The sequence below is a fragment of the Polyergus mexicanus genome, unplaced genomic scaffold, assembly GCF_030449975.1.
Source record: "Polyergus mexicanus isolate NDT 795.1 unplaced genomic scaffold, iyPolMexi1.0 SCAF_4, whole genome shotgun sequence".
NCBI classification, from domain to species: Eukaryota; Metazoa; Arthropoda; class Insecta; order Hymenoptera; family Formicidae; genus Polyergus; species Polyergus mexicanus.
In genome coordinates, this window is record NW_027223324.1 from 2,321,661 (window position 1) to 2,336,353 (window position 14,693).

General features: G+C 34.5%; 1 protein-coding gene across 21 annotated transcripts in view; it reads right to left on the reverse strand.

Annotated features, from left to right (window-relative positions):
• Positions 1-2,666: 2,666 nt before the first annotated feature.
• The window catches only part of Foxp (forkhead box P), a 262,057-nt gene continuing 250,030 nt past the window's right edge, over positions 2,667-14,693 (reverse strand). For 15 of the 21 annotated variants that reach the window (XM_070294692.1, XM_070294689.1, XM_070294698.1 and 12 more), the window contains 4 exons: positions 10,924-11,099; positions 7,239-7,314; positions 6,789-6,898; positions 2,667-6,210 (listed from right to left, as the gene is read on the reverse strand). In XM_070294692.1, coding sequence (XP_070150793.1) covers positions 5,961-6,210; positions 6,789-6,898; positions 7,239-7,314; positions 10,924-11,099 — 612 coding nt within the window. In that variant the 3' untranslated portion in view covers positions 2,667-5,960. Of the gene's footprint in view, positions 6,211-6,788; positions 6,899-7,238; positions 7,315-10,923; positions 11,100-13,094; positions 13,226-14,693 lie in introns of those variants that run through there. The other 6 variants (XM_070294697.1, XM_070294694.1, XM_070294695.1 and 3 more) reach the window with 4 other exon arrangements.

Below are 14,693 nucleotides of genomic sequence, written 5' to 3' on the forward strand. Positions count from 1 at the left end.
AACGATATCAGTCTTATACAAAGAAAGTATGGTGAAAATGATAATTTATTGGTACTTACAATTATTAATTTTAATCGCGACTACTTCTATGCTCCGTCATTACCATTTTTGATGTAAAGAACGGAGGTTGATAAAAATATAGTTGAAGAGAACTTGTGCATGGTTTTCTTTCAGTAACACATTTAATTTCTTAGTAAAATCGGTACATTTTTACAAGACAACTTATCATACAAATACTTAACAAAGTAATTCAGACAATAAACGTTCTAAAAAATTTTGCAATTATTTTCAACTTGTGCCAGCGGTCTCCTTTATTCGATCGATTATACGGTCTATTTTCGTGAAATGTATTTTTTGTTAGAATTTGAATTGCGATAACAACCACCTTGTTTTTTTCTTCTTACAAATGTTATTACAAATTATAAGGAAAGAACAAAAAAGAAATTAGAAAATGTAGACGCTGAAGAAATCATTTCTAAACTTGTTGGATGACAGATTATAGGTACATTTTTTTTTTACGTTAAAACCATATTCGTTTGAACGTCCTTGTAACACGTTTGATTTCCTTGCAAGGGAATACTTTATTTGATGAGAATTATTACGATGTGTTGTGTATACATATTCGTGAGAATTGTTGAATAGGACGCGATGAAATTTTTCATACGCGAACATGCCCGTTTCAATCATAACTGTGCAATACATTAAAATTGCTATTCGGACATTAATCGATGTATGTATAACAATTACTTATTCCACAAAATATGATAAACCGTTATACGTTTATTTTGTTGGCATGTTATACTGAATTTCACTACAACAGCTTTACACCAGCGAAAGATGAAGAATCTGAAAAAGTTTACTTCTTTCAGGAAAATTTTCTTCCTTCAATACGATTGATTTTTATCTGCTTATATCTCGATTCATTTATTAAATAAACGTTCGCATCAATTTGGCACAGTTCATGTCGGATGCTTCGATTTATCTGATATAATTGCACAGAACCGCCATCGCTTTTATCAGAGCAAAACAATAAAATGTCCAGGTAATGCATCAGGAGCCTTGAGGCGCTTATCCGGTTCGTTATCAGCAATTATTTTCGAGCATTTTGCAAAATCCTAAACGTTGATCGCGCGATTAACAGCTATAATTCCTAGAGTATTGTGTAAGCAAAATAATGAAATAATCGATTTGCTCGAAGCTTCTCGAAATAATCGATCGCAATGTCCGCGTAAATCTAATAAATCCAATTTGCCTTCATCAAACAAACATAACAAAAAAAAAAAAAAAAAAAAAAAACATTAGTAATAAAGCATCTGTGTATAACATTGTCACTATAATACAAAAGATACAGAAACAGTTACGTGTTCGCGCGAAACTCACCCAGGACACGTCACGCGACGCGGCGCATGATCGATCAATTAACCGATTATTAACTAATTATCCGGTTGATATAGGCTCTCTCTTTCTCGCGACGTGACGAACGTTCACCCGGCAAAACGAGAAAATATCTTTCATCTCCCGAGGAGAACTTTGTGATCTCGAGTCGAAATTAAATGCAGACGGGATACGGAATATACGCGTGCATTCACATATGCAATTACACACACACACACACACAAGCATACATATATATATATATATACGCACGTACAAGCCGCGATATCGGCACGATCATCCATCCATGAATAACATATGCACAAATTCCTAATGCCTCGATAAGTTTAATTATTTACAGATGAATCTTCTATAGTATGTGTGTGTGTGTGTGTGTGTGTGTGTATCAATTTCTTAATTCATAGTACATATATACTTAGATTATTAATAGTACCGAAATACGCGAAAGCGAGCCCAAACTGAATCTCGCGTGTTTTATCGGTAAACGAGATGTTACCGAGTTATATATTATGACATTCTTGCATACAAATACACACATACACATACATACTCCCATTCTTTCTCGCATTTTTATTCTCTTCTTTATTTCTTTCCTTTTATCCGCGTGTATGTGATTAAATTATTCCTTAACCTTGCAGATTTACATTCAAGACAAATATATGTAATAGTTTTGTGTTTTAAATTATTCAGCGACAAATTTGTCAAGCCTCATAACGCAGATATGTATGTTTTGTTAATTAAAGCTGGGACGCAATCAGTTTTAAATTACTTGTAACTTGAATATTAAAAAGACTGTTTGCAATTCTGCAATATTTATTTACTCGTTGATTGACAAATAATAATATTTAATAATAAGAATTGTGATTGTAAATATTAATAAATTAAAATGTAAAACTCAAAAGATAAGAATTAAAAACTTGAATTAAAAAAGGCCAGTTTTCCTTGATATATAAATACAAGTTCTTGATACATAAATACATGTTTCCTTAATATTCAAAGTTTTAAAGATGATAAAATAATATTTGCAATAAACTGAATAAAGCTATTTGATGCTCTATATGTATTAGAAATATCAAATGTAAAAAATTTCAATAATATAAATTGCAGATCGCTGATGAAAAAGATTTACTCGAACTATACATACAAGTTTAGTCGATTTGAATATCGAAAAGTCGATTTAAAAATATAAAACTCACAATATTTATATTATATTAATAATATTGCAATCTTCTTATTTTTATTTGATTGTTACAGAAACACTAATACGTACATTCGTACTGCAATATAGTTTATTTCCTCGAAATGGCATCTGTTTACCTCGACAAACAGAGACAAGGTAATTTATCTAAGGTAATAAAATTGAATATTTACGAATATCATAGAGTGTAGAAGTTTATAAAAGAGAAAGAGATTTTACGCTGAAAGCCATATTTCGCGTATACAGTCCGGGATGCGTGTTTTTCTAATAACGCTAATTTAGCATTTGATAAACTCATTGTAAAAGTTTATAAATTTCCACACTTTATATATTTGTATCTTCATTGAAATATCAATATCTATCGCAGTGTACGCGTACACATAATAACGTTTAATAAAATTATATTCATCAATTACAACGGAAACTAAGATTTGAATAACTATGGTAATAAGTAAACGTGGAAATATATAAAATCCTCTTCCAAATTTATGTCCAAAAGAAATTGTCACGATATTCGACAACGCAGCAATATTACGCTATTCAACTTGAAATTAAATATTCTGTTAAATATTCAGAAAATATAACTTTGCGTTATTTTCCCAAATTGTACAAACAATAATTTTCCAGATTGCACATAACCGTCTTGTTATGATCTAATAAAATACATAATTATATTTTCCATCTCCATCAGTCACTGTGCAAAGATGATATAGGCGCTTTACGATGGCAACTAAACCAGCTTCTAAGCTTGACAAACATTTATCGTTAAACGTATATGGAGATCAAAAAAATACACTGATGCTTTAAGACAGATTTGAATTTGTCCGTGTTACTGGTAGACTCTAACAATTCAAAGTATTAGTACCGATATGAGTGCGCTTTCTATACTTGTTTCTGGGATCCGAGACCACGCACTCTTTAGAAGAAATCTACTGGCCTCGATTGGTGTGTGTATATAGTAGGACTAGGATTGGACAAGGATGGGAAAAAAGTTTGATGGAGAGGATTATCGACATCTAATTCCTTATAATTTCGATACGTATACGTATTAATATATATGTATATATGCATACATAGTGTACTTTTATTTATAGACTTCATGTTTAGAGAAGTAGGGAGATCATTAACGTGATACCTTAGCGTTTTTTATGTAGTATTTTTTCATACATATCTCGATATTGTATGGCACATGTTAATTGCCTGTAATTGATCGATAATATTGATATACAATAGACTTAGCAACCAAAAACGACTTGTAACGTATATATATATAAGTCCCTTAATTATATATATTTATATATATATATATATAATTAAATATAGAGGTCTTACTATATTCGTCACGTATCACAGAAGGAAGTGCTAATAATTCTAATATAATCTTCTTGAACGCGCACAATACCTAACATTTCGAAATTTTATGTCAATTATCCAAAACGTTGAAATACTAGCTTTCAATGCATTGGAATTTGAAAAGCACCATCTCGCCACGGGGTGCTGAGTCTATCTTATACCTTATGTATGGAAATGGCAAAGTTAAATATATCGTACAAAAGACTGCTAATGTTTGCATAAAATCTGAAATTTTATTTGTCGTATAATGTAATACGCGTATGTAAATATAAAAACGTCGCGTTAGCGATCTTCCCACTTATCCCCGTTCGTAACATTCTTCGATCGTCTCGCAGAGCTACGTTCATCTATCGTATCGTTCTGCATCACGGATACCTGGACCGGCTCGATCGGAAAGTAATTTGAAAGATCGTCGCGCGCGCGTGTGTGTGTGTCGTATCGTAGCGCTCATTTACAAATATCTCGACCGTCTCTGTGTGTTCGAGCGTATTAATTACCGTTTAATGAATACGAAACTACTTACGATCAACTTTGCTACAACTATACAGAGTGCTACCAATAGTAGCGGACGGGTACGCCGGGACGCATCCGGTCTCGTCACTCGGATGCGATTCTTAGTTTAACTTGTCTGATACTGGGCCTCTTTGAGACGATAGGACCCGCTTAGTCGCGAGAACAGTACTAGCATTGCTCTTCGTTCGTCAAAAACGAACGCCTAAACTTAAAGACTAAACTCAGTCGCTCCCGTACGTACCCACCACCACCACCACCACGGCTTCATCGATTTATTTCCTAGATTCAATCCCGCCGGATTTTTTGATCGACTCATTTCTCCGATGGAACCGCGCGATGCTTCCTGGCGATTCTCTCTCTCTTTTTTTTTCTTTTTTTTTTTCGATAGAAAAATTCAAATCTGGGTTTCTTGAATAGACAAGCGTAGCGCATTGTCTCTCGTATCAAACAGTATATAATGTTCTCGCGGAATCATATAAAGTTTTATAAATTATTTTTTTGATTAGTTTTATAATTCATTCGCATAATCAAAATAAAAACATTCTTACTTTGTAAAATATAAAAATATGACGTATACGATATAAATATCGTATCAATACGTAATTAATTCCTCAATTTAGGCGGAAAAACTTTTTTCATATATAACATATATGTGTAATATTTTCTCCATTATTTAACAAAAATTTATGCGTAACATAATGCAAAAAGAAAGATTGTTATTTAAAGATTTGTTACGTTGCGACGCCGGCGCCGATCGTATTCAAATTTTATTTATTTATGCATATCGGCATATATAATTGCCAAAATGTATAATCGCGAGGCTACATCGGTTCCTCCGGCGAAGGATATTTCCCGGGGACGCTCGCCGGTAAAAACGCGCCGACCGCAAGGCGCGTCCTGTATATGCGGTGTCCCATTGTCGCCACATTAATTTCTAATGCAATGTACACGAGATATATATATATATATATATATATATATATACATATATATACGTATATGTATATATTTATGTATATTAGAGATATAACCGCGGCTCTGGAACGGAAAAGATCGAGAGGAAAATAAAATATATCGTTGTTCGCAATTGCTTGAGTAAAGATATGGATCGAAGGATCGCTCTTCGAATATCGCCGAGATTTTCGCGCTTACATCATCCGGTAATACGTTCGTCACCCTCATCATCTTTCAGTGTCTTTTCTCGATACATTCGCGGCGCTTGGCTACTTCTCGTTACCTTAAAGCCGCGATTGGGGCGTCGCGGTACAGATATGATACGTTGAAGGGGATTCGTACGAAGGAGAAGTGTGGAGGGGGTGGGTGGTCCTGGGGGGTCTTCATCATCCTCTTCGACCCTTTGCTTCCGTTATTTTCCGCTTCCCATCCTTTCCCTCATTCATTTACCCTCTGCCTACCGTCTTTACTCTACTCTGGCCAAAGAGGGTAGAGTGCTCCTCTCATGACCGAATAAACGGGACATTTTGTATACATCTCGTGTTTACTACGCCTCGACTTGATCCTCCGGGATCATTATGTCGGGCGCCATCGATAGGTCCTCCGCAATGTCCTCGTCCTGGCCGGAATCGTGGCCGTGACTCTCCGAGTATTCTCTATCGTCCGTCTGATCCTCCTCCGTCTCCTGCTCCATGGGACCGTCTGGTAGCTCGCGCTTTATTAATCTCGTGTGCTTTCCTCCTTCCGGGCTCTGGCTCTCCTGTTTTATGTGCATGGCCGGTTCATCCAGCGGCGACCTGTTGAATCGACGACACGCGCGAACGCGTTGTGTACGCTTATGAGTGGAAAACTTGCGAATGGAAAACCGCGTGCCAGTATTGACGTATATATTTCATAAAGCGCGACGCAACACAAAGCGATATTTTTTTTTAGCGACACATTTTCCCCACGCGTTACCACGCTGACGGGAGAATAACGATTTTGCTTTTCCGGGATTGTTTCATCGTTGCGGTTTCAAGCGGTTTGTCAAGCTGCAACGAATAGTTTGTGTTTCGCGAAAGAGTCATAAAAACAAGGGGCTTTTTCACGATTTCTGCACCGCGTGCAGAAATTGATTCGTATAGAATGGATTGTATAAACCGTTTGTAAACGTATCCGCGAATAAAAATGCACGATGTTGAATAAATAAAAAATTCTAGCCACATTTTCGCAATATTATTATAAGCTGAAATAATGTTCCAAAGATGTAGAAATATAGATATTTATAAAGCGATAGAATCATTACGGAGATTCTAACAACTTTTTAAAACATTTGATAAAATATATTATAAACTTAGAGAGGAACGAGTGATGCACTTGTATAAATGTCACTTACATTAAATCATTATGAGGTAACACATGTTCCTTATCGGGACTTGTCGCTGTCGACGTGCACATTGGATTGTTCAAAAATCCTATATTAGACTCCCCGAGCGCCTGAAAATACTCAAATTCCATCAGATGGTTAGTTATTACCGATTCAATACCAAAATATCGTAATCACTTAGACATTAGTAATATTTATTATTAATTAGTGATGTGTTTATTATATTAATCCCTACAATAAAATAACATTTTTATTAATACAGTTTATCAAAATTTTTATTAACAAGTATCGATAGAATGCTGAAAGTTCGTGAAATGTCATCTAGTCAATATTCTTTACTCAATATTATTTTTACTTAGTCACGCGCGCTCGATATTGCTTTAATTCACTCAATTAAGAAGGCAAACCGTGAAAATATACGAGAGACAATTTTCGCGTAAATTAATTATTAATAGTTACCTGCAGATTGGCATTAAGCGCATCACCGTACATGGTAGGACTGTGTGTTAGAGTTGGACTCTTCGACGGGACACCCCTAGATATTGACAGAGAAAAATATGTTAATACTACTCGAAATTCAGCCATGAGCGTATTTCCTGAAACAAAACGCGTATGTGTTTCTTTCAATTGTGTCAATGTTAAGACGGAAAAGAGAGGGGAATTAAAGTAAGGCTGTATATGGTGACTATGTGTTTGTGCGTGTATTGAAGTCGTAGATATATAAGACGTATAAAGACAAAAAGGAAGTAGATAGAGAGATAGATAGAGAAAGAAAGAAAAAGATGTAAAGTAGAAGAGAAGAGAGACAAAGAGAATTACAAATATGAAAAATGTATACATATAAATATATATCAAAAAGATAGATCAAAAAAGAGCGAAAATGTAGAGTCGCAAAAACTCTTACCTATTTACACAGTGCCTCGTTATCGTTCGCCCACCAGTTCGACTCATTGTGGTGATTGAGTGAGATTAGATAAAAATTACAGAGAAAGTATTTAAAAAAGCGCTCCCGTTTCGAAACTTCATAAATAATTCAATGTATTAACTTGTATCGATTTTTCTCTTCTTTCATTTCTAATTTAGCATTATATCAGTTTCGAAACAAATATGCTTATAAACGGCCACTAGGTTACCTGTGTTTACCTTTCATTTTTGTTATCTTGCAAAGTCACGTAGTAAAAATACTTGATTCAACTTTTAAATGATCATCGACTAATGGTTTTTTTTTTTTCTGACATTTTGTAAAAGGAATACCTTCTTCGTAGCGTCCCTTATGAATAGTTACCATCAAGTAAATATATCCAGCTTTAGTATACATCGTCAGAGATCTTGTTCCAAGAGATTTAAAAATGCATGCGAAGAAAAAGATAAGAAAAAATCTTTCCCGTGACCGTTTATCAAGTAACGTGAAGCGCTAAATAGATAGATAGAAAAGAGATCGTGAGGATAGAGATAGAAAAAGGAGAAAAGTTTTGGATAGAGAAAGACAGAGACAGAGAGAGAGAGAGAGAGAGAGAGGGGGGAAAGAGAGAGAGAGAGAGAGAGAGAGAGAATTTAAAAAGAGATTTTTTGAATAAGAATAGATATATAAAATTTTAAAAAGTATTAAAGATGAACAGTAAATATATTTGATGAGTTATAATTATTATTAATATTGTACTGAGATTATTGAGTCCATATAATACCTGTGATACAAGACGAGTCGCAATGATGAAGATTGAAGAATTCCACTCGAGGAACATAGTTGTATAACACACAGTATACACAATTTACACATGCGCGAATAGCTCTGGCGTATATATGTATATTCACTCAGTTCAAGAACCATTCGCTCATTACGGAAGCATGATGTAAGATGCTAAAATTTATCTTGCAATTCTCAACTTTATTTGTCTTATCCTTTTATCTATTTAATATTTAATATTCAATTATTAAAACATTTTATATAAAAATATTTTATATTTGAGAGAGGGTACTTTTCTCAAATTTCTTTCTTATTTTAGTTATATATTTGCTGAAATTGTTCAAAGCCTTCTAACACACACATTTTTAGATATACTTATAATTAACCATCACATAAAAAAAGCCTCTTAATAAGGTAGCTATAGCAAATTAAATGTTAAAATTGAAAAAAATCTTTGGGCGTGCATCTAATAAGCGTTAACATATAATTCCTAAAGCAGCGTATTAGTTGAGAATTGCAACGGATTGCAAAGAAAATCGCATCGATAAAAATTGAAGAAACAAAACCTTGCCATACTATTACGAGACATTTTGTAGAAATCAATTTAAAAAATGACGAACGTAAGAAATTACAAACGTCTATTAACGTGATGGCAGTTCTATGCTCACAAAAGAAGAGAAAAGTAATTCTCTGTTATTATGAGAAGACAGAATAAAGACAGAAACGGAAGAGCAAAAATTCAACACAAAAAAAAAAACGCTTGCCCGCACAAACACATCACTTTCACACGAGATACATATTACAAACAGCATCACATTAAGCATCATACGTTTATAAGCAGTGTTCTCGAACTAGGCGGGACAGTTTTAGAGAGTTTCATTGGGAAACGAATGTTAAGGATCCACGGTAATCCATGCAAGCGGCTATTAATACATTGGTGATCCCGCATCTCTGACCAATCGTCCTGATGCTGGTGTGCTGCAGGACCGTGCAGGATTCTATCAAGCTATCACTAAATGCAAAGAATCTTTAGGCTATAATACTAGTAACGTATACGGGAATGTCCTATGAACCTTGAGCGTCATTTGCAAAAGTGCACAAGATTTTCACAAGAAATAAAGTAAAATACTTTCTTTTAATTGTAATCTTTTAACGAAATTGAAAACTGATTCTTCGTTACCAAATGTTTGATTAAATATCTCGCTTGTGCCTTTAAATTTTTAACCTCAACTATCTTGTTAAGCTATGTAAAGAAGATTTTTTTCTTTGTTTTCAAACTCATTTAAAATTCAATAAAAATTAAAGTATTGCTGTCTACAATCTCTATGCCTCAAATATTAAATTAACAAAAGCTTATAGAGAATAAGTCTAGATATACATAATTATATATATATGTTATATATAATAAACTAGACCTATAATTTTATTTTTCATATATTTTTCGCACTTATATAACTGTTTATATCGTTAAGGATAGACATATATATATATGTGTCCGTATGTGTGATCGAAAAGGGGCAACATTGCACACTTTTGACAAATAAACGAGCAAGATAATAATGGCATGATACTAGCTGAATTTTTTCAAGAATCAGTCTTTAAAGGCGCTTGAGGCAGGCATAATGCAGAAATTATTTCTAAAGGGATTGGATAAACTGCATAGAGCTACTTCCTGCTGCCTTGATGTAATAAATATTTTAATTAATATCACAATATAATTTTAAAAAATAAAAAAAATTTTATTACCGAAATAAAAGAGAGAGAGAAAGATTTATTGATATTTTGTATCCGATGGTATAAAATCTAGCGAATCTAGAAAATATAAATTTAATTATCACGTCTATCATTGCAGCTGTTAGCATCATAATAGATAATTTAAAAAATAAACATCACATTTTTTTAAGAAATTATCCTAACGCATAAAGCATTAAGACTACGGTGTTACAATTCAAGTTACTATAAAGAAAAAACATATTAATGTTAAACTAAAACATACATATCTATTTTTATAAATTAAAATAATATTAAGCAAATTGTATAGCAATAAAATATTTTATAAAATTTGATATATTTTTTATAAGTATCGTTCGTTTGAGTTTCCTTTTCGTTATATACGCTGAAACTTTTTTCATTTAGCAATGATAATAAAACGGAATAGATTTACTTCAAAGATTTTTTTTATGACTTTTCAACAAATTTTTTGTGATTACTTTATGCTTCAAGAGATACGTTCGACATGAAACATCAACCGTAACAGCTGCAACCAGGCACAATTTTATATTAAATGTATGCGCAAAGACTCGTAAAGGCAGCAGATAGGAAAGCCCATTTAGCGGTTCAATTTATAGACAACGACCAAGCGAAAACGTCTCGGTCGTCGCGTTCATAAAAAAGTACCGCGGTAAGGTCAGAACGTCGCGCCAGCCAGCCAGCAGAATTCTAAAAAGTGGTAGTGCTTACTGTGCGGAGAGGTGGGGTGGAGTGGGTGATGGGGTTGGGTCATATTTCCTGGGGCGGCCGCGGGACAGATGCCGCCGCTTTACGAACTCGGCGTCGTCCACCATCCAGAATGACCCAAAGTCGTCCTCATAGCGCACAAAACACTTGTGCAATGATAGATTGGTGCGGATCGCGTTCTGTATACACAGACAAGACCACCAAGAAATAGAGAAAAAGAGAGTAAAAAAGACAAGGTTTCTGTTTTTTTTTTTTTTTTTTTTTTGTAGTTGATTGCGCGCGCACATTTTCTTTCTTTCTTAAAATTGCGCTCGACCCCCATCGCCATTCGCTATCCTTTGTAACAGAAAGGGGGGCCTCACGTATGCGCGCGTGCCCCGGTTATCGCTCTTGCCGTCAGACGGGGGTCTGGACGCATCAATTAACGCCGGCACGTCTTTCGCGCCGACAACTCCATCGCTCTATCGTGTTGCCGGGACACGTGTGAGTGATCTCGGCATGATCTCGAGTCGACTTTTAGAAAGAACAAACAGCAGCACAGATTCGCAAAGAAGGGATGGATAAATAAAAGAAAATAAAAATAGAGACGTAGTAATAATGTAGTAAGGCAGCTCCTCTCACTACCTGACAAAGTGCAACACTGCGGTTCTCACTCTGTTCCGGGCAATTCCGCTTCCGGGCTTCCAGGCTTTCGAGACTAGACTTGGACCAGATACTTGGCCCTGCCGTTCTCGATCGGGTTAGTCGCTGCAAAGCTCACATGCTCGTTATGAAAGCACACACGACATACTACGGATTCCCATATCCGAGAACGAGATTAGCATCTCTAAACTCTCTTCCTATCTTTTCTTTCTTTTTTTCCCTTTCGTCTCTTGCGGCTCTTTCATCGGCGACGCACTCTCACGCACATCCACGCACCCATCAGACTGCCGACTACCATCACACGACGACGGGCAAGTAAGAAATTCACACATACACGCGGGTTCAAACACAGTGATAGTTTCTCGAGTATTAATCAAAATATATATAAACGTAGATAAATTTATTTACAAAAATATAGATTTTCCATCTATCACTATTTGATTAAAACAAAAATCAGAGATATAACAAGCATATTAATGCCATAATATAAACTGACGTTTTAAAAATAATTTTGTAGCGAATGATGGTATATGATTATTTTTATTCATTATAAAAGCACGACACCTCGAGAAACTACGAATATTAGCAACAAACAGACAGACGACATAAGCGATGTACATTAAAGATTGTTATGGCGTTTAGGTGTGTAAAAAGGTTTATACACACACAAATCAATACGTATGAATGCGCACGTATCAAATACAAACAGGTACAGTATATACTATGAAGAGAGATGTAAAACAGGGAACACGACGTAGAATATCGTGAGAAGGCGATTAAATATATCTTATGTTTAAAAAGAGAGAGAGAGAGAGAGAGAGAAATGCACAGGAGAGCGTGCGTGTATGTGCGTATACATACATACGAAGGCCACAAACGCACTGAATGTGCGTCCACCTTCAAATCGCATATATAATACATATAAAACAGATATATATTAAAAATACACATATATATAAAAAGAGCTATATGTATATAAGATAAAATATTAAATACTCTTAATGTATATATATATATATAAACATATGTATATGTATAAATATCGATATAAAAATATGTGAAAAGTATGTAAAAAGTTATATAAATATGATATAAAATTGTAGAAAAATGGGAGGGCAGTATAAGGGGCTGGGGGTTGGCGACACGATTATAAATATAAGAAGAGTAAAAGCGAATAAGTGAGTATATATATATATATAAGTATATGTAAAAAGGCAGAAAAAGATAGAGAGAGAGAGAGAGAGAGAGAGAGAGAGTAATATAGATATATAAAAGGGAGATGTGGGAGATAGTGAAATCGTAAGAAAATTTGTAATCTGATAGAAACTATTCCTTCGATATATTGGGAAAAGGAAAGGGTGGGTTTCAGTCCGTCGGTCTCCAAAAATGGTAAGAGATATTGGTGTAATAGAGATAGAAAAAGAGAGAGAGAGAGAGAGAGAGAGAGAGAGAGAATATATATAAAGAGAGTAAAAAGCGCGGTTGTAATTATATTTTTTCTGATCGATGGAGCATGGGGAGGGGCAACGTACCCGGTCGTGCTGCAAGCGCGCTGTGGCCGTCTCTTGTAAAACTCCACTTCGTCCACCGTCCATACGGCCCCTTTCACGTTTTCGACTCGCATGAAACATTTGTGGAGAGACAGGTTGTGTCGCACTGCGTTCTATACAAAATAATACACAGACTAAATAAGCAACGCAAAAAACGAACGAAGCCAACTCAATCACGGCCCCGGTAGTCGGCGGGGGAAAGGGGGGATATATAAGGATCACGGCCGTTCGTGACGGATCGTGGAGCGCGTATGCGTGTATAATGGCTTTGTGTGTTACGCAGATGATGGAGAGTCCTCGACATCGGATGACGATGACCGGCCATGCTGATGAGGCAGGGATGGATGATGATCGTGAGACCGAGACGCGAGGTAGAGTCGCTAAGTGAGAACGTGCGATATTGTGCGTGTGCCGTATGATTTGTCAAGGTGCCGAGGTGTCAACGAGCAGCGTTGCGAATGATCTCGTCGTGTGCTCCAACACAAAATAAATACTTTATATGGGTATGTAACGTGCGATGAATTTTGATTAAGATAAATCTTTTAATATTTTCTGCGTATTATTGTATTAATATCTTAAAAGTTAAAACTAAATTAAAAATTAAAACTAATAAAATATATATAAAAATATAACTTTTGTGTTATCAATAAAAATACCAATATATCGTATTTTTTTAATATCACATCAATAAATTTTATTTATCCGTTATATTAAAATATAATAAGAAATGATAAAATTTTACTTTCTGCCAGAAAGAGATAGTTTTCGATCTATATTCTATATCTTATATTACCTCCCTTAATTGCGATTAAAATCTATAGATAATGATTTAGGAAGATCTATTCAAGACAACGCTGTTCTTAAGAATTCATGACAACCACCTTTGAGGATGTGTCAAAAATACATGTTTAAGATATATTTATAAACGGTTTTGTATAAATAAATTATATATCATATATATATTTAAGAAATAAGATATATTAGAGAGAGAGAGAGAGAGAGAGAGAGAGAGAGAGAGAGAGAGAGAGAAAGAGAAAGAGAAAGAGACAAAAAATATTCTTTTCTCTATTTTGCTTATAAGTAAAATGCTTTCATTTATATTGTACAATCGGTTATTTGAAAATAATAATATTCTATTTTCATTTTTTTTTAAATATAAAAATTAATTTAATAGTTGTCTCCTTTTGTCTTCAAAGATGGATGCAATGACCACTCGGCACCCTTGAGGAATGTAAGCAAAGCTGCCACCTTAAACTAAGATATGCGTGGTAAACTTAAATGCTGCTATACCTGCTTTACTTTCTTCGGAATAGCATTGCATAGAGCTTTTTCCACAAATAATATTATGCAACTTAATAGATATTCGCGGTAATATTATGAAAAAAAATTCTTTCCCAAGATGTAAATAGCAGCACTAAGCAAATAAAAAAAAATAATACAACTAATATATAAATAATAAATATAAAATAAGCAATGCATGTGTCACTACATAAGTGTAATAGTATTTGCATTTTATTTATCTATCTATAAAGGCTATTATTCAAAAACAGCATCACTAGTTTTATTATTTCAGAAGACTTG